General features: G+C 42.7%; 1 protein-coding gene across 1 annotated transcript in view; it reads left to right on the forward strand.

Annotated features, from left to right (window-relative positions):
• DNAH17 (dynein axonemal heavy chain 17) overlaps positions 1 to 20,728 on the forward strand; it is a 117,688-nt gene that overhangs the window by 39,570 nt on the left and 57,390 nt on the right. Inside the window, exons 31-46 of the mRNA XM_084837750.1 lie at positions 1,738 to 1,863; positions 2,141 to 2,248; positions 2,559 to 2,690; positions 3,956 to 4,116; positions 4,202 to 4,358; positions 5,845 to 5,949; positions 7,187 to 7,344; positions 8,482 to 8,620; positions 9,730 to 9,957; positions 10,697 to 10,834; positions 12,133 to 12,265; positions 14,388 to 14,515; positions 14,604 to 14,752; positions 15,601 to 15,883; positions 17,509 to 17,682; positions 20,061 to 20,268. Of these exons, the coding sequence (XP_084693876.1) occupies positions 1,738 to 1,863; positions 2,141 to 2,248; positions 2,559 to 2,690; positions 3,956 to 4,116; positions 4,202 to 4,358; positions 5,845 to 5,949; positions 7,187 to 7,344; positions 8,482 to 8,620; positions 9,730 to 9,957; positions 10,697 to 10,834; positions 12,133 to 12,265; positions 14,388 to 14,515; positions 14,604 to 14,752; positions 15,601 to 15,883; positions 17,509 to 17,682; positions 20,061 to 20,268 (2,527 nt within the window). The remainder of the gene's footprint in view (positions 1 to 1,737; positions 1,864 to 2,140; positions 2,249 to 2,558; positions 2,691 to 3,955; positions 4,117 to 4,201; positions 4,359 to 5,844; positions 5,950 to 7,186; positions 7,345 to 8,481; positions 8,621 to 9,729; positions 9,958 to 10,696; positions 10,835 to 12,132; positions 12,266 to 14,387; positions 14,516 to 14,603; positions 14,753 to 15,600; positions 15,884 to 17,508; positions 17,683 to 20,060; positions 20,269 to 20,728) is intronic.

A 20,728-nucleotide genomic window follows, 5' to 3' on the forward strand; every position in this document is an offset into this window, starting at 1 on the left:
AGGCTGCACGATAGAAGTGGTTGTGCCTGCTGTCCCTACTTTGCTGCTTCCCAACAGTGGCATCAGCAACTCAACACAAGCTCACTCTGAGTGAGACACAAGCGAGCTCCTCTCAGGCTTCTGTTTCCTAAGGCACCCAGAGCCCTACAATCCGCATAAGAAGAGTCAGAAAAGGAGCAATCCCATTTCAGTTATTTATGTATCATTTTTATATTAGCTGCCCCATAACACCAGTTCTCTGGGCGGTTCACAAAACATTTTTTTAAAAATTACAACATAAAGCAATTTTTAAAAATTAAACTTAAAATACAATTAATTAAAACATGAAATTTGAACTGAGAGGCCCAGACTATAAGGCATACGTTATTTAAAAGATCTTTACAGGTGTATTTCTATGTATGGACGGTTCAGACATGCTTGGAGTTCTGGGCCTTTTTTCTGTCCAAACATGCATAGGATTGCGCCCTAAAGCATAAATTATTTAAAAGCACCTCCCCCTAAGGTACTCAGAGGGCTCCTTTACACCAGGCTTTTATCCTGCTATGGAGATTGCTCACTCACAGAAGTTTGCAGCTCCTGTACACAACGCAGCCCTCATCCAGGGAACGTCCCGCTTTTTGTGAGCTCTACTGCGTTGTTTTCCATGATGAGGAAAGTCTGGCATTTTCCCTTCTCCTGCCATGGAGTCAACATAAATGAGGGTGTATGGTTTTAAGTTGCTTTTATTACAAATAAAACAAAAGTACCGCCTAGTGGCTTTGTAATGAACCACATAGATCTCATTGAGAAGTTTAGGGCGCAATTCTAACTAGATAGGCGGCCACCTCCAAACTCGGAGGCGACTGCCTATCCAAAGCAAGGCAGGAGAGGCACGGGGGGGGGGGGGATTGTGCCCTCTGCACCTCTCCTGCCTTGCTGTTTTTCACTAGACAGCCGTTTTTGGCTGTCTAGCGGCAGGGGGCCTGACCGGGAGAAGAAGCTGCCGTACGACACATTGCATGTGTCGTACGCGCAGCTCCACTGTCCCCGCCCCGGAATGCCCCCCGAAATGCCCCTTTTCAGTCGCTCCACGCTCCTCTTACGAGTGCGGAGGACGGGGTTTCTCCCTGCTGCCTCAGAGGCAGCGCAGAGGAGGGGGGAGGTCAGTTTTCTGGGAACCGACCTCAAGCGTGGGCTCTGAGGTCGGTTCCCGGAAAAGAGCATATCCTATGGCCCTCTAGACCGTGTCCAGTGGGCCATAGGATTGCTCTCTTAGGGTTTTTTTTTTTTAAGCCACGTGGAAAGGACCCAGTCTGATCCCACAAAGATTCCGGAAGCAGAAGCCCTGGTAAATTGCAGGATTTTTAGCTTTGTGTGATGAAGCCCAGGGTGATATATAAGAGGATTATCCCATTTTATCCTGTGAGGCAGTGAGGCTGAGAGAGATACTGATGGCTACCCAATCAGTTTCATGACTGAGGGGAGATTTTATTCCATGTCTTCATGTTCCCTTGAACTTCTCCAGCTGGGAAACTGAATCCAAGCTGTGGCAATGAGAACACCTAGTTCTGACTATTAGACCATTGCTGCTTCTGTAGACTCAGAATGCCACAAGGCTGACCAGTTCATCTCAGGGTCCCAGCCCCTAAACCCACAGCACTGCCTGAACCAAAAATAGTGCATTGAGGATTGGGAAGACAGTTGTTTAAGGTAAGGGCGATATATGACAAGACATTAAACTGGAAAGTTTGCACCTAGGTGGAGGTTTGGTTAAACCGATTACTTGAGAGAATGCAGAGCACCTTACGCAAAGAAATTTCGGAAGCTGTAGTAACTTATGAGGAAAAGCCAAGAGAGCAATGGCTATTTGATTACCCAGCACAGGTAAGCAAAAAGGCCAACATCAAAATGGAAATGTTATTTATGTTGCATGTGGAGTGCAAAGAAAAGAGAACCAAGTGTCAGTTCCAATAAGGAGCAAATACAGCCAGAAGGAGAAAAGCAAGGCCATTCTGCATTTTTGTAGAATTAAGCCTAAATAAAGTCAGATCACTCACACTACCACAACTGCATATCTGAGGCCAAGGTATGATGTCTAAGGGTGGGTCTGGCAACATACAAGCATTCAGCATTTCATAGAATAATTTGTCTGTTGTTGCAGATTGCTTTAACGTGTACCCAGATCTGGTGGACAACAGAGGTCGGCATTGCCTTTTCACGACTGGAGGAAGGCTATGAGAATGCAATTAAAGATTACAATAAAAAACAGGTATGCAGCTGCCCCTTCTAATTTTACCTGCCTGTGCTCAAAGAATTGGTCTCTGTTCTATGCAATGGCAAAATCTTCAAATAAGCAGTAGAGAATATTTTGTTTTCATTGCACATTGCATAGGGTGACTCACCCCTATCGCTGAATGTGACTTCCTGACAATCGGTGTGTGGGGGTGTGGATGGGGGCGGGGTGCATGCATGAGTGCAAAGCAAGTCTCTAGGTCTCATAGTTTTAGAGATCAGAAAACTCCTTCTATGTTTTCCTTCTTTCTTTCTTTCTTTCTTTCTTTCTTTCTTTCTTTTCCTAGATTAACCAGTTAAACACATTAATTACTCTGCTCATTGGGAACTTAACCCCAGGAGACAGAATGAAGATTATGACGATCTGTACCATTGATGTCCATGCCAGAGATGTCATTGCCAAAATGATTACAGCAAAGGTATATTATACACTAAAGATGGTGTAATATCATTTTGCTCATTGGCAGTTAGAGCCTTTCTACACGAGGTTTTTATAGTGCACTTGTGATTGCTCACTCATGGTGGTTTGTGGGTCCTTTACACTATGTCATCCTCCAGGGCCTCTCCTGCTCTTTGCAACTATTATCACAGGTTTTTTCTTAATAAGGAAAGTCTGTTCTTATTATTGGAAAATGCAATATAAAGCCCCATGTAATTGTGCAATTCCACTATATCACAGCACCACCTGCTGGTTGTGTAATGAAACATATAGAAAGGTAGAGAAAGAACAAAATCCAGAGAAAAACACATGTAAAAGAGCTGATCTTAGCCTGCAAAGAATGCAGAAGCCTCAGTAAAGATGCGGGATAACAGCTTCATGTAGAAATGCCCTTATAAGCAAATATTTTCTTAGAATCATCTCAAGATGGTTTCACTTGACAAAGTGACTGCTTTCACTCATTTGTCCTTCAAACAACCTTTTACTTAAGGTGGAAGAAAGCATGGCAAGGGCTAGCCCCACCATGAAGGGGGTAAAAGGGTGAGGTAGCACAGATAAATGATATAATGGAATGCCTGTGATAATGGGTCAGGAGACAGCATAGAAACCCCCCTAGAATAATGTATTGTTTTATTTATTTATTTGCGGTATTTATGTACAGCGGAATAAATAAAATCTCTTAGCTGTTGACAATTTTAAAATTAGTTATGTTTCCTATATTCTTCACATTCTTAATTATATGAATAATTCTAGCCAATGGGATCTTGGAGGGATGTGCAAGGGGGGTTGTGATGGTTCTATCTCTGATCAAAAAATGAAATGTTCTTATCTTATTTGTCTTTAAGGGGTCAGCAGTGTGGTGGCTTTACCACAAGGATCCCAGGAACTACTTCCTGAGTTGGAACCCGCTTTGTCCCCTAACTCTCTGGAGTAGATTTGGAAGGCGGGGGGGTAGAGGGAAGAGGAAAAGACAGGGAAGCCCCATTCTGCCATTGGTATCCAGGAAACCACCAAATGATTGGTGGTTGGAGAAAGGAGGTGGGGCCAGAGAAAGGGGCATGGTCATCCAGGCACCCCTGGAGGGCTTGATTGAAACACCAGGAGGGCCGAATTTGGTCCCAAGGTCTGAGGTTCCCCATCCTTGCCCTACATTTAAAATACTTTCAGCGATTGACAGGCGGAAAGTAGACATTAGAGTGAATTATTCTGCAATATGAAGTAAATGATTTTACATTTGGATGGCAGGTGGAAAGCTCCCAGGCCTTTACATGGCAGTCCCAACTTAGGCACCGATGGGATGAAGAAAAGAGGCACTGCTATGCCAACATCTGTGATGCTCAGCTCCAGTATTCCTATGAGTATCTTGGCAACACCCCACGGCTGGTGATCACACCACTCACTGACCGGTATGAGCTACTCAGCTGTGGTAACTTTCAGTTTGGCCCAGCAAACATCCTGAGATCAAGGGCCCGATGTCTCTGTGTTTTGCAGGTGCTATATCACCCTGACACAGTCCCTCCACTTGATAATGGGAGGAGCCCCTGCAGGTCCAGCTGGCACAGGGAAGACCGAGACCACCAAAGACCTGGGCAGGGCAGTAGGGATCATGGTGTATGTTTTCAATTGCTCTGAGCAAATGGATTACAAGGTAAAGATCTGGCCAGCAAAGCTAACAAAATGGGTCAGATCTGAGCTCCTGATCCTGCCAAGAGAATGTCTTCCGACACTCTGTGCCAATGCCAGGAACGTACTTATCTGGGCCAGGAAGACAGAAGTGGTACTGCAGCAAAAAGGGATGTGTGCAGCAATGCTTGGGCAAGGGGCAGATAATATATGAGCGTGTAGCGTGGCTTGGCTTGACCTGCTAGGTGCGTCTGAATCTCCTTGGCTCTGAAAGCATCTTTCTGGACTGAACTTGCTGGTTGCATGATCCATGAGGCCAGGCTCTGGTGGGTGCATAGTCCTCCTTGACAATAGGGGTTTGCAGTTGCTAGAGAAAGGTGAACAGATGTGAAGGAGCATAGGGAGCTCTTCTTCTTTTGTGTTCAAAAGCCATGAAGTGTCTTGTGGCATCTTGAAGACTCACAAATTTATTATAGCATAATAAGCTTTCGTCAATTGGCCTCAAGTGCCAAAATAACTTGACTGGCTTATGCACCATGACTTGGGATTGGGCATCATTTGCTATTCCGCCTCAGCCAGCAAAATGCCTTGGGCTGGTTCTGCTTGCAGCCATTCCAATTTCCCCATTGTACTCTGTGTATAAATATTGTTTCTGCATGCTGAGGCAACATTGTTTTACACGGTGGCGTGGCCACTGTGAGAACTGTTGCACAGACAGCGCCTGCAAGTGAGTTGCCTCCTGTCATTTCCTCTCATGCAGAACTGGAGGAGAAAAGCCTTCATCTTCTGCTCCAGCTGCTGGGAAATCAGCTCGGTTTGGAATGAGACAATTCTCTTCAATGCTCAGTCTGACCTGCGCAAAAGCGCACTGATGTATTCTTGCCTTGTTTCCCTTTGAAGTCTGGGTGTGTTTTGTGTTCCTCCCACTGGGAACTTGCCTGTATAAAAATCATGCCTCATTTTGGAAATGGGACCTTTTGAACTGCTTAAGGCACTATGTTAGGAAATCAGGTTAACTGCCCATTAGCCTAGTAAGCAAGGTTTGCCGTTCATATTCACTGACGTCACAAGAATGCAGGGTAAAGGGGTTATTTGTGGGAGATAATTGGTAAATGAGAGAGGAGATAATGAGCCATACATTCAAGTACACTCAGCTTTCCTGGTGTTCTGTGTACTCTAAGGGATATTTGTTTGTTATAACTTCTACTAGGATATTATAGCTCTGTGCAATGGGCCTTGTCAATCTCTAAAGAACCACAGACAAAGATCCACTTTTTTTTTTTTACTTGACAGCCCTAGCTTAAACCCTTCATTATAACATGCAAAACATCCTAGAAAATAATGGGCTACGCATTCCTTACAGCAGTTTCTCGGGTTTCCCCATCAGTCCCATGTTGCAACATGTCTTTCTGTGGTTCATGTAATAAGCTACATAAACAGAAGATATTAATTATTAATTCACTGATAAAATGAGATATTTCTAAATGCTTGCCTATGCTTTTCCTTTCTAGTCTTGTGGAAATATCTACAAAGGGTTGTCCCAGACGGGTGCATGGGGATGTTTTGATGAATTCAATAGAATTTCAGTGGAAGTCCTGTCTGTAATTGCTGTTCAGGTAAAGGGCTCTCCAGATGCGTCCTGCTATTTTGTGTAAATAATGGAGGGGGGGGGGTCCAAAATGCTTTCAGCTTTATCATTGCAGTGAAATGCCTGTCATTTTGCTTCTAGAATGAATGCAGTCCCTTGGGAAAAATGGGCTAGATCTTGAGATCCTCTAAGTGGAATTCTGCTCATGGAATGCTCCTGCAAGCAGAAGGGGCTGATCCTCCCTGCCTAAGCCCCCAGGAAATCTGCTCTGGAGAGTTGGGAATCCTCCAGCAGCATGGGCGATGGCGTGGGGGAGGGGGCTGAAGGGGAAAGGGGGATCAGCACAGATCTCCTCTCCCCTCCCCCTTCAGTCTGTAGAAGCCTACATTGGATCGCAACCTCTTTTTTGAAGAGCTGTGCTGGATCCAACCCAATGGTCCCAACCTTTTTTTAAGATTCTGGGAGGCTGGGAGCTGAATTTCATTTGAGGACTCCCTTTCTTCTTTTCTCAGTTACACTGTACTGTTTGTCAGTGCAGTGCTGGCATGATTGCCCCCCCCCCCACACACACACACATACTCACACATTGCCTGTTCCCCACCAATGGAGACATTTTAAAAGCCTGATTGCACTGAGAGATGGTGTTTGTTTTGGCGGGGGGGTTAACTCTTCCCCCCCCAGCAGCCAGTCCCCTCAGATTGACCCCCCACACACACACAACTATGTATTTTTTTAAAGTCTCCATTGGCATCAGTGATCAAATGCCACTGCCATATAGCCAATCAGTTTTGGCTATGGGGCAATATCATGAACCAATTCAGAGTGAAGGCAGATAGCATTGGCCTCATCTTAATTGGTTTCATGATAATGCCATCGATCTGAAACCCACCAGATTTGTCAATGTGACAACATTACAGCGCCAGTTCAGAATGAAGGAATGCTTTCTGTCCTCAATCTGAATGGGTAAACCAAGCCTGAAATTTGTTTAAAGGAGAGAAGTGCCTTGCAGTTTGCAAAAGCTTTTGCAAAAAGCTCCCTCCTCCCTCATGCCATATTGGTCAGCCCTAGCTTAATGCAGGGTATCCTGCGAACTGGATGTGTGAGCTTGAGTGTCCAATTATTTCTTGGTTCAGTTATCCATCTTATATGTCTTAGTTTCATCTGCTGCAAATGGTAAATAAAAAGAATGTTCTGTATAGGTTTGCACTGAAATACCCTTAAGCACTCTACTTATAGTGAATAAAGACTTCCTATTAATGGTTTAGGTCAAATGTGTTCAAGATGCAATTCGAGCCAAAAAGAAGACATTCAACTTTCTTGGAGAGATCATCTCTCTTATACCAACTGTTGGAATGTTTATTACTATGAATCCTGGCTATGCTGGTCGTACTGAGCTACCTGAAAATTTGAAAGCCTTATTCAGGTACTAACACACAGGCACTTTTCAGGGAAATGAGCCAATAACAGATGATCGAGATAATGTCTAAGCTAATGTATACATGAGCTAATATATAATGTATGGAGAAAGGATCGAAATACAGGTTTCTTTGGTTAAAAAAAGATCAGCTGTAGGACAATATCTGGCCAGTAAAGGAAATCCTGAATGGGTTTGGAAGACGTGAAAAGGGAAGGGCTAAAATAGGCCCTGAAATATAGTATAAAAATACCAGCACAAATCAATAAATTTATTTATTTATTTATTTATTTTGAAGCTCTATACCCCGCCTTTCAGTAGGATGATAACTCATTACTCTTTTGCATAAAATACAAGAATACCAGCTACTTTCATGTATTACCAGTGTAGGAGCTCTTCAAACAGATTATATGACATGTAAAATGATGAAAACAGGACATGACCGAGTGTAAATGGGCAGTTAATCCATTTTGAATTTATTTATTTATTTATTTATTTACAATATTTACAATATATACCATTCCACATCAAAAATTTCAGAGCGGTGAACAACAAGATAAAAGAATAAAACACCATATTAAAACAATTAAAACATTTTAAAAGAAGCAGATTCTGAACTTAATAAACCATGGCTGGTCACTCAAGGAAGGCCTCTCAAAATATGTCTTCAGGAGGCGCCAAAAACAACACGACGTTAGCACCTGTCTGACTTCCAAAGGCATGGAGTTCCAGAGGAAGGGGGCCACCACACTTAAGGCTCTTTTCCTGGGGGACTCCAGCCAGACCATGGGTCCCTGTGGTTTTTGACAATGGAGGCTGGTGGCTCCTATGTCAGTGGGGCAGTGAATCTGTTCTGGGTTTCAGTCAGAACACTAAGAGAGCTATCCAAGGGACTGACCCATTTTGGGGATAGGATTCAGCACTTTGGATAGCTCCTTTAGAGTTCTGACTGAAACCCAGAACAGATTCACTGCCCTGCTGACATAGGAGGCACCAGCCTCCAGTGTTTTTTTAACATGAACATTTGAAATTTAATTGTATCTGACATTTGTAGTGAATGTTCACTCAGCCTAATGAAATGGCTGACTGTTGTTTCTGTAGCATAATCATTCCATATAATTATTTACCTTGCTTGTCCTTTTTTAGGCCTTGTGCAATGGTTGTTCCTGATTTTGAGCTGATCTGTGAAATCATGCTGGTTGCTGAAGGTTTCATTGAAGCTAGGCTTCTAGCTAGGAAGTTTATTACTCTCTATACTCTGTGTAAGGAGCTGCTTTCAAAGCAGGTAATTGAACACTGCCCCACAAACCTGTCTGACAGAATATGTTAGCGCATTCAAAAGTTCGTAAGGACATATTGGCAGAGGTTTTTGAAAGTCATTTGAGCAATGTAACTGGCCGTATTCTACCCCAAGGTACTATGCTGTGTTCTTGCTTCTCAGTGCCCTGCTAATATAGAAACGCAGTGGGAAGATGCAGAAGTAGATTATTGGAATAAAAAACTCATTACGATTGCTGCTGCTTTGCACCATTCACCTCAATAGCTCATCTTGATAGGCAAAAGCAATCTAAAGCATTGTGGTTTGCGAAAGGCCACCAGGGCACCATTAATGCCTTTGGTAACAGAGGATAGCAGTACTAATGTACCCACTTCTAGGTTGCTTAATTTTTTTCCTTGCCTTTTGAAAGTGGGCATTGTTTGCATTTTGCTTTAACTGATGTCCTTAGTCTTATAGTAATGTCTGAACCTACCCGTATACTCTGATCATCATCTGAAGCCCTCCTCCTAGGGAGGCTTGGAGGGTGGCAACAAGAAAGAGGGCCTTCTCGGTAGTGGCCCCCTGATTATGGAACAATCTCCCCAGTGAGGCCCACCTGACACCAAAAACACTGTCATCTTTTTGGTGCCAGGTTAGACCATGTAACAGCATATGATAGGGTTTTTAACAGGTCCTGGGATTTCTTATTGTTGATGGTCAAAAGTTGTGTGTGTGTATAATTATATGTTGTATGTAAATTAATTTATTTATTTTACAGTATTTATATATCGCTCCAGATCAAAGTTTTCAGAGTGGTGAAGAACAAGATAAAAGAATAAAACCCCATAATTAAAACAATGAAAACATTTTAAAAGAACAGATTCTGAATTTAATAAACCACACCTGTTCACTCAGGGAAGGCTTCTCTAAATAACAGTGTCTTCAGGAGGCACTGAAAGCATCACAACGTTTTGTATTGTAACATAATATAAATGGGTTTTATATCATGTTACAATATTGTATTTTTATGGTTTTTAATCTTTAAACTGCCCAGAGAGCTTTGGCATTGGGTGGTATGGAAATGTAATAAATGAAATTAAATGAAACAAATGAATTAAACCACTAATGTCTGGCAGGATCACTATGACTGGGGTTTAAGAGCTATCAAGTCTGTGCTAGTGGTGGCTGGTTCACTGAAGAGAGGAGATCCTGGCCGGGCTGAAGACCAGGTGCTCATGAGAGCGTTGCGAGACTTTAACATCCCCAAGATCGTGACAGATGATTTACCTGTGTTCATGGGACTCATTGGAGACCTTTTCCCAGCACTCGACGTCCCGAGGAAGCGTGATCTAAACTTTGAAAAGGTGAATCTGCTCCTAATAGTTGGAGCGATGGGCCTAGCGGGTGGGTGGGGACAGGAAATGCCGTTCTTTAGCAGTATAAGTGTAGCTTTGAATATCCCCCCCCCCCTGTTCTTTTTTTTTCTTTGTGTCTTCAGTGGAGAAAATCATGTGTCATAGGAGCCCTGATTAGAAAGCTTTCTTTTGATACATGGGACCTATCCAGATGCTACCCTCTTCAGTTACGGCAGAGCCTGGCTCCAACGCTTTGCCACTCACAAGAGTGAGGGAAATGTCCTCTAACCAGAATCATGTCCCTAGTACATTGCGGCAGATCTAGGGTTGGGTTTTAACTGGGGATGCTTGAGGATTTGGTTTGGTCCAGATTTCTAAGCAAAACGACCGAGCTACACCTCCTGGACTAATATGCATATCAGAATGCAGTTATCCTTTGGATTTTACATTTCTCCAAATTTTGTAGTGCCATTTTTGGCTCAAAAACAGCAAAATGCATATAAAAAAGTGCATTGAAGATAAAATCGTTAGAAATACAGACCTTGGGAGACAGTATGTTTAGAAATGTGTGTTTATGCTCAAAATTCATTTTTAAATAGAAAAATCTGCAGATTTTAAAAAACAATTTGGAGATTAATGTGGAAATGGTATGGAATGGACTTATGGATGAATACATGCAAAACTGATACAGGCTGGAAACAGACTGATCCGACTGTTCCTAGCTTTAACACATTTCTTGTTTTCTCAGATTATCAAACAGTCCATAGTTGAGCTCAGGCTACAGCCAGAGGAGAGTTTTGTGCTGAAGGTGGTACAGCTGGAGGAGTTACTTCAAGTCCGGCATTCTGTGTTTGTGATTGGAAATGCAGGCTGTGGCAAGTCCCAGGTGGGAGCAATGCACCAGCAGTTAGCGTCCCATAGCTTGGGGTCCCATTCTGAATGCTCATTCTCATTAGCAGGGGCTAACTGCACATTCTGAAAAGTTTTGCTTAGAGAGGTTTTCACAGAAATTGGCAGCCTTCACAGGATGCCTCCAGAAATAGTCATTCATTACATTTCTATACTGCCCAATAGCCAAGGCTCTCTGGGGGGGGTGGATAAAGATTAAAAACCTTAAAATACAATATTGTAGATAATATAAAAACTGTTTACACATACACGCATATAAACAGACAGTGCACACACACACGCATCTAATAATTTTAGTAATAATAATTATGCCCACAGAATATTATGCACCAGTCCCTGAATCCAGTATCACCCAAACGATCAGGGCTAGAGCAAGTGGCTGTCTCTAGCCTGACACCTTGTGGGTTCCAGCAATCTCTTTAGCTAAGCAGATTGGAAGCAGCACGTCCTCTGAGGCAGCCCTATTAAGGATTATCCCCCTTAATCCTTTCTATGCTTTTCTTTTCCAGCAGTGGTGCAACTAGGGCTGGGCCTCGGGGCCAAAGTCCAGGGTCCTGCAAACAAAGGGGCCCCAAATGACCACCCAGAGAGCAGCAGGTGATCAGGGCAGCAGAAGCAGACTCCACTGTATTCCTATAGCCATGATGACTGAAGTGAAGTTAAAATGCAAAACTGCGCATGCTCCGAGTTGTTTTTTAAATCAGGGTTGGCAGACGGTTGGGTTGTTGTTCTAATGTATCAGGAATATAGAAGCAGTTGTAAACAGTGGAATGGCAGTTGGGGGGGGGCAAGAAAAATGTTGGTTGTGTGCTTCACAACTGAAGTAATATACATGTGGCCATCTAAAGCCCCCACCCCCCATCCATAAGATCACTAAGTCCAGGGTGTAAAATTACCTACCTGCACCACTGTTCATAGCGTGTCATAACCGCAGTCGCTGTAAGTTATTCTTCTGCATATCAGTTCAATCCCATTGATCACAATTTTCAGACCAGAGCTTCTGGAGGCTTTGCATAGGTGGGCAAGGTGACCGAACACTGGATAGTGGGTAGACTGCTGTTCTGATGTGGAACTGAGGATGGGGGGATTCATATTCTGTGATAGGTTTGCTTGTGAACACACTAAGCTGTTTGTTTTTTGAACACGCTAAGAGAAATATGGTATTTTAATTTCCCCCATAACTAGAGGAGGATATCTTAAATTGGGTAACTCTTCCCATCAACTGGTAACTAGTAGTAAAGACAGAAAAAGCATTCAACATCTTTCTCCCGGCAGGTGCTAAAATCTCTGAATAAAACTTACCAGCTTATGAAAAGAAAGCCTGTAGCTGTTGACCTTGACCCTAAAGCTGTAACCTGTGATGAACTATTTGGAATAATTAATCCAGCTACCAGAGAATGGAAAGATGGTAGGAAACAGTGCAGCTGCTTTCCAGCAAACATAGCATGCTTCTAGACAGAAGGCTCCTAGCGCTAGTAGCCAAAAGGCATTGTGCAACAGTTTCATTTTTTCTTCTTTAATTGATTTTCTGCAGTAAGATATAAGATGGAAGATGTGGGGAAACATTGGGAGAAGGGAGTTTACAAATAGAAAACCCCATCATCTGGACCCTCCATAAAATTCTGTGAATGAGGCAGGGTAATGTTGCAATTAAAGGCTCATCTAGAAGCACCCATATTTGAACTGCATTTAAAATAAAAGACACCTGCATTTGCCTTCAGATATTCTGTCCCAGAAATGATGGTGGAATAAAAGCTCAGATAACAGTATCACAATAAATATGAAATGATTATTTCTTTGGCTTTTTCCTAGAACAGTGAAGTTTAAATTGCAAGCTCCCCCCCCCCCGCCCCCGTAAATATGACCACATTGACAGCATGATTAAAACTTTACTACAACATGAGTTTTCCGCTAACAATAATCAGATTTTTAAATTCTGTTTCCAGTATTGTGGCTTTTTCAGAACCCAGAGGTATTTTAATATGAGGAAATGACAAGGCCTGGGATTACCTGAAACAATTATGCAAGTTTTAGACTGCAATCCTATATACATTTACCTGGAAGTAAGTCTCATTGAATTCAGTGGGGCTTACTTCTGAATAGAATGCATAGGATTGCATTGTTTATTGTTGCTCAAAATTCAGTGTTTTAACATGTTGCCATCTGAAACTGGTTTGACATAAAACAACTGACAGCAGGGCCCCATCTACACGAGACTTTTACTCTGGGGCAGCTGCGAGTCAAGGTCCCTCTGGACAGATGACATAATCGCCACTTCGCAGCCATCCATGGTTTTCTCCCGGAAAATGCGGATTTCCAAGGAGGTGTTTTGCTGCAATGTTTTTCATCTGCTGTGGGTTTCCCAGGGTTGTGAGCCATCTGTCCCTTCCCAAAGGGAATTTCGCATTTTGCAGTGGGCATGTTGTAGGCATGCATAGTGCTTGCGTCATTCTGTGACACCTCTTTACTCCCCTCGTCCCTTTGCAGCTGCGCAGTTACAGAGGCACAGAGAGGCATTTTCATTTATTTAATCACACTTTTGCACATTTTTGCGGCTTCGTATCTTTGCAGTGGTTGCATTTGGACTCAGTGCCCAAGGGCCGGGGGGTCTTTGGGGAGGACCAACTTCGCTCCAGCTACCATGTTGGAGCAATGGGTAGGCACGTACCGCTCACACTTCTGAATGCGAACCATTGCGAGATTCTCAGGCTGGGGAACTGACAAACAGATGGCGTGGAAATGAAGGAGCACAGAATACCCACTTTTCACCTAACGAGGGACAGACAGACACAACAGAACCCCTAAAATACAAAGCAGCCACTGAAGTGTCACACCCCCACGCTCACGGGCCTGCACTGCTGCGCATTAAAGTATAGGCAAAAAAAACAGGGCACGGCGGAGTGTGTTAGGGAAGTGCGCAGTAAATTGCGAGTGTATCGCAGCAGAAGCTAATTTGAAGCTGCAATGCTGCACAGTTGCAGCGGGGTGTGTGTGTGAAAGCGGTGCCATGTAGATGGGGACCTGGTGCTCTGTATGAGAATTACTAGCTCCAATTAAGCCTTCATGTTTCCTCTACTCATTCAAAGTTAGGAGGTTTGATCTTACTTAAAGTAAACTCCTCCATTCTAGCTTAGACAGTTTATATATCTTAACAAATAAATGCAGCTTGATCTAGAACAGCCTTCCCCAACCTGGTGCCCTCCAGAAATTTTGGATTTCACCTCCCATCATCCCCAAGCAGCATGGCCAATGGTCAGGATGCTGGGAATTTTAACCCAAAACATCAGGAGGATGCTCCAACATCTGATCTAGACTGATCCCAGCTGGAGCTTTCTCCCTAACCCTGTGCAAGTCAGCCCCAGGATGCATAACTTAGCAGGAGGAAATCCTACTTTGTTGCAATTCCGCATGCATATGTGTGCGTATTCCATCTCTACCTCTAGAATGGCTTCTCTGCCAAATTTTTAGTATAACTGAAGAGATTATGTGCAGACAATAAAATCCAATGTGATTCTCTCTGTTCTGGGCAGGCTTGTTTTCAACTATTATGCGTGATCTGGCTAATATAACTCATCGTGGGCCAAAATGGATTGTTCTGGATGGAGATATAGATCCAATGTGGATTGAGTCTTTGAATACTGTGATGGATGACAACAAGGTCAGTACAGCAAGCCAGAGGCTTGACCGTTAGCATCCACTTCTGCAAGATGAGGAAGTTGCATCATGCTTGCTTGTCTCCCTACTAGGTCCTCACCTTAGCAAGCAATGAGCGAATCCCACTGAACCCCACCATGAGGCTTGTGTTTGAGATCAGCCACCTAAGAACAGCAACACCGGCCACAGTGTCCAGAGCAGGAATCTTGTACATTAACCCTGCTGATCTTGGCTGGAATCCGTGAGTTCTGGTTCCCTTTGAAGCATATCTGTGTGTTGCATTACCAAGAACAGCAAGTTCCTTCATGGCATAAAGAGGAAAGGCTGTTGCCCCTGCTATGTATAGTCAGATGCATACCTATATTTTCTCAGTCCCAGACAATGTAGAAGTAGATGATGAGAAGACAAAGAGTTTCTCTTACTTCATTGTCCAAATCTTATTAACCAGTGATAAAACATTTCCCTGTGCAAAGAGCTTTGCAATTCTTCTCCTACAATCCCACAATCTTCATCCCACAAACTCATTTTATGTGTAGGGAAATGATGATGAAATATTATGAGTTCCTCAACACCTGCCCAGTTAGTTCATGAACAGGGATTTGAACCTAAGTCTAAATCCCCCTGGCTCTAGCCACCAGACCATGCCAGCTGTTATTTCACTGCTACTCTTTTCCCTTTCAAACATGTTCTCGCGTTCTGCAAAGTAAAGAACTGCTGAGACCTCATTTTACTTTAAATGAACTACTAGCAAGGTGATTCACACAGTGGGGACTAGAATGCAAAATTCTAGTATGACAGATACAGTGCTTAACTACCTATTCACATTGCTTGTGTGTTACCATAATTTAACCGTACTCACATTGTGAGTTACCATAATTTAATGAGCTGTATATGATGTCCTTCCCTAACAGCTAAACAAGAAAATGGCTGTCTTATATTTTTTTTGTGGGATTGCCCTAAAAATGATGTATTCTAAGTAGGTGTAAGAGGTGGGAGGAGATGAGAGGAAGTTCACTTAAAGTAGAATGTACATGTTCTATGCATGAGAATAGAGTGCATGTTGAATGAATAATTTTTATCACTGTCCAGAGTGGTGAGCAGCTGGATTGAGCGTCGGGAAGTGCAATCTGAAAAAGCCAATTTGATGATCCTGTTTGACAAGTACTTGCCTACATGTTTGGACAAGCTGAAGTTCGGTTTCAAAAAGATAACCCCTGTACCCGAAGTGACCGTGGTGCAAACTATCCTATATCTACTGGAATGCCTCCTGACCCCAACCAACACGCCTCCAGATTCTTCCAAAGAGCTATATGAACTCTATTTTGTGTTTGCTTGCTTCTGGGCATTTGGAGGAGCAATGTTCCAAGATCAGGTGCCTTTGGAAATTTAAATTATCCTGTTCTGCTTCATACATCTCAGGTGTCACCATGGTGCTGCCCAATTATGCAATGAAAGAGCAATATTATCAGTCATCAACAGAGAAAGGATGAGTGTTCCCCTATATAAAGTGGTACTATCAGGCAGCTATGTTGCAGCATCTGAGAGCTTGGGCTAAACTAATAATGTAACCATCTTGGAACAAGAAAATCTCTCATCACAGATAAAGAAAATTATCTGGTATTATAGTAAGGAAGACTTGGCTATTATTAAAATAAACCCATGTATTAGCACTTCATTTTTGATTTGGCAAAAGTTTAAGAGCAGGCTAAGTCAAGGTCTATCACCTTTTACTACTGTTGGTTAGGAGGCAGGGTGATAGAATTTAGGCAATTACTAACTGGTGAATTACAGCTTATCAAATGTAAAAAGAAATGCAGCAAACTCAGCTTTCATTTCTTCAGTACTTGTGAGGAACATTGTTAACCAATTGTTTCAGAAATATGGCTCCTTGAGAGAGAGCTTTGAATTAGGAATATTGATTCACTTCAATAGGTCACAGGGAATATTGCATGGTGTTTTATAAAATGATTGTTAAAATGGAATCATCTAGAAAGCAATATGAGGTAAAGTGGGAAAAAGGCTTCTCTGGGACAATATCAGGAGAAATATGGTGGGTATGGATTAAGGTAGCTAAAACAGCATTGTGTATGAATCTTCAAGAGAGGGGGTTTTTTCAAGATGATCTGTAGGTGGTACTCGACTCCCCTGCAGCTGAGTAGAAACAAATGATAAGTGCTGGAGATGTGGTTTGACAAGAGCAGATACGTTTCATATTTTTTGGTCATGCCTAAGGATTAGAAGTTACTGGATATTAATCGAATATTGAATATATTTATCTTAAGGGTTTGGTACATGAGGAGGATGTTGAAATGGTTATGCGTATGTTAACAGCAGCTCATATGACCATTGCCTATGAATGGAAGAAAAGTAGCTCTCCATCACTGGATGTGTGGATTCATCGGTTATGGGGCATGGCACATATGATCAAATTAAGTAACGTAAAGTAGAGTTAGGGAAGGGAGAGCAGGGAAGTAAGTTAATAGAAAAGTGGAGTCTGTTCACAGGTCCAAGATAATATTGATCCATATGTATTGTTGGGTATGGCTTTAATGTTGTTTAACTATCATATTTATAAGGTTTATATTTGGTTTACTTGTACAATATTACTATTATAAGTATATTTTTTACAGTATTGATATTTGTACTTTGATTGTTTTTACAGCCTGATTGGAGTTGCAGAATAATTTTGAACGATTCCTTGTAATATTTTTTTAATTGAATAGAAAGGAAGGTCATATGTTGCCACAGCCATGTGGAGAACCAGCCATATGAAAGTGGTTTGTGCTCTCAGCCACACATCTGAGCTAATGTTTGGTTTTACCCGGTATCAATCCTCATTAGACCAGTGTGTGTGTGTACATTTTTTTAATTGATCAATTCTGATAGGTTTCGTTTTGATGTTTTCTTACATCCACTGTAGCCAGTTAATATTTTAATGATCTGGTACTTCTAAATCAATATAAAAAGTGTATTAAATGTGTCTCTTTTTCTCCCCAGCTTGTGGACTATCGTGTAGAGTTCAGCAAATGGTGGGTGAATGAATTTAAAACCATAAAGTTTCCTTCTCAGGGGACTATTTTTGACTATTATATTGACCCAGAGTCAAAGAAATTCATACCTTGGACTGATAAAGTGCCACAATTTGAGTTGGATCCAGATGTCCCATTGCAGGTAATCACCAGAAATCACTTTTTGTCTGCTTTTGTTTATATTTTATTTGTCCTGCTTTCCTCACAATACTGCAGAAGAGATTCCAGTGCTGGCCAAATGTTCAGCATCTACTCAATATCCCAATAAACAACAGGAACAGTATGTCTTACTAAGAGGGCACTTCATTTATATGTCACTTTTTGCCTTGGATCATGAGGTTTTCACCCCTTTCCACACAGTCAGATATTCAGGCCAATTTACCCACTCATTTGGGCTTTCACTAGCAGCAATAATAGCCACCCCTGTGTGTTAACTCCCAGCCACATCGGTCCATGGTTACTAAACACACCTATTCAGTGCCAAGGCAGTATTTGATTTTTGGCATAACACACGAATGCAAACATTGCTTTCCATCATCTGGGGGTCAAATGCTTAGGCATACAAGGACAGGAAGATGGAGAGAATTCCATCTGTATAACTGCTGTAAGTTTTCAAAGCTCTTTTATGCCATATTGGTGGGCTGAGAGCTGCTGCTTTGGATGACAGGGAAGAGGCAAAGCCTGTAGACTAATGCCGTGCACATGCTTGTCAGGTGAATAAAGCAGGGGGCTGCTAAAGGTTTTGGAGCAGAAGGCATGGAGAGGGAAGCAACTCCTGCGGGAAGTGCAAGACACAGCACATAGAGCACATATGGGCAACCTGTGGCCTGCATGTGGCTCTCAGAGGCATCATATGTAGCCCATTATAGGTCCCCACACTGCCCCCCCAATTCCTTCCCATGCCACTACTATTACCATGATTGTGCTGGGAGGAGGAGGAGGTGTGGGGATGATTCTCCTCACAATGCCCTCTTCCCCAGCACAGTTTCCCAATAGCTATCCCCTTCCCTGCAGTGGTGGTGGTGGTGGCGGTGGTGGCGGTGGAGAGCACAAATTGATCTCAGTGAGCATGAAAGGGAGATTACAAAGATATTGGTTGTGTGTGAGGGGCAGGGTGGTCTTGGCAGATTTAAGGTAAAAGGTCCAACAGAAATAGTTTGACTTCCTAGGTTAGTGCACACCATAGTATCCCTTTCAGCTCATGCTGGTATCTTATTACTGGCTAAGACAAATATTATTTACATTAGGACAACAGAAGTGAGACCTGCAACAAAATGTTGCCATGTGGATTGCTCCTGTTCAGGGTTCCAGCCCCCTAGCCATGCCCTCTTCCAGGACACTCCAATCCTCCCCCAATCCCATTTTTCTATTTTCCTCTCTTTCAATGGCATTCTGTGGCCATTGAGCATGCTCAGTCCTCACTGAGCTGATTTTGCCCTTCTTGCCCCACTTTTAGTGCGTGCGTGCGTGCGTGCGTGCACATATACACACACACACACACACACACACACACATATGAGAAAGAAAGGGCTCCCCCAATCTTTCTGATACCTCCCTCTTATACATGGATACTGCCATTTTGGCTATGGCTGCAGAATGAATACTACTTGGAGAATAAAGGTCACTATTAGTATATAGTCTTGTGGTGCTTCCAGACATGGGTGATATAAAAGGGCTGTGTCATTCCATTTCAAGCTGAGAGCAGAAGAGCGTCTGCTTCCAGACCTCTGAAATCCAAATGACATTCTGTAGCCACGCATGCAATTCCCCTTTCCCCAACCCCAAATGTTGCAGGGAGGGAGGGATTTCCATCAGGATCAGGTCATTGGGGGGGGGGAGAAAGGGTTAAGAAGTCAGTCAATAAATAGTGAGCTTTTCCACAGTAAATGACCGATATGGAAGTAGTCTTGACCTATAGGTAATAAGTGGTAGAGAATTACTACCAAGCCAGACTCTCCCAAGGATTCATTGACCTCCCTAGTTAAAATGATGTTTTCAATAAGAACGTAAGAAGAGCTATGCTGGATCAGACCAAGGGTCCATCTAGTCCAGCATTCTATTCACACAGTGGCTGACCAGCTGTCAACCAGGAACCCATAAGCAGGACACGAATGCAACAGCACCCTCCCACCCATATTCCCCAGCAACTGGTGTACATAGGCACACCGCCTCTGGTACTGGAGGTAGCACATGCCCTTCAAGCCTATTAGCCATTGATATGAACTTCTGATATGATATGTTTGATATGAACTTCTACAGTTTAGATTAACAGATGCTGCATTTCAGGCTGTCCAAATATTTTGAAGAACAGATATGGGAATGCTTAATATGGTGTCTGTTTGAGACTGTTCTGTTGCATAAAAACATTATTGGCCACATGCTTTATGTTGGGAGGAATATTTTTCCTGGAGAATGTCTTTAGAACTCTTTTATTCTCCTTAACACCTATTCCATGTGGTTTATGTACTTCGGATATTTTAAGTAGTGTATTTTCACATGAGGGTTTTTTTTGTTTTACAGGCCTCAATGGTTCACACAACAGAAACCATCCGGATTCGCTATTTCATGGATCTGCTAATGGCCAAGCAATGGCCTGTGATGCTGGTTGGGAATGCAGGCACTGGGAAGTCAGTGCTGATGGTAGATAAGCTGGACACCCTGAACATGGATGATTACATGGTGCAAGCTGTCCCCTTTAACTTCTACACAACTTCAGCAATGTTGCAGTGTAGGGGAACTGGATAGATTTCTTTATTGTTATAAGTAATGCCTAATCATAAGTAATCTAGAATAATAAATAATAGATAATAATCATTATTGTTATAACAAGTAATTAATAAGTGTTTTTCACACATTCTACTGCAGGGGTAAGCAGCCGGTGCCTTTCAGATGTGTTGCACTACAACTCCTATCATCCCTGACCGTTGGCCATGCTGGCTGGGGCTGATGGGGATTGTAGTCCAAAACAGCTGGCTGGCACCAGGTTGCCTAGCCTTCCTCTGCTGAATACTCATAGGTTGGGAACAAGGCCTGCCACTCCAGTCCTGCTGTCTTCCACTACTACCACCACCACTATCCAGCTAGGGATGAGCAAATGTATTAGTTTCTCTTTCTCTGTCATTCACATTTTTAAAATCTCTAGTCCTTTCCTGAATATGAACTTTGCTAATTTTGGTAAATCCTTATAA

The sequence above is a fragment of the Heloderma suspectum genome, chromosome 2 (genome assembly GCF_057233095.1).
Source record: "Heloderma suspectum isolate Gila_16-S chromosome 2, 16-S_ref, whole genome shotgun sequence".
NCBI lineage: Eukaryota > Metazoa > Chordata > Lepidosauria > Squamata > Helodermatidae > Heloderma > Heloderma suspectum.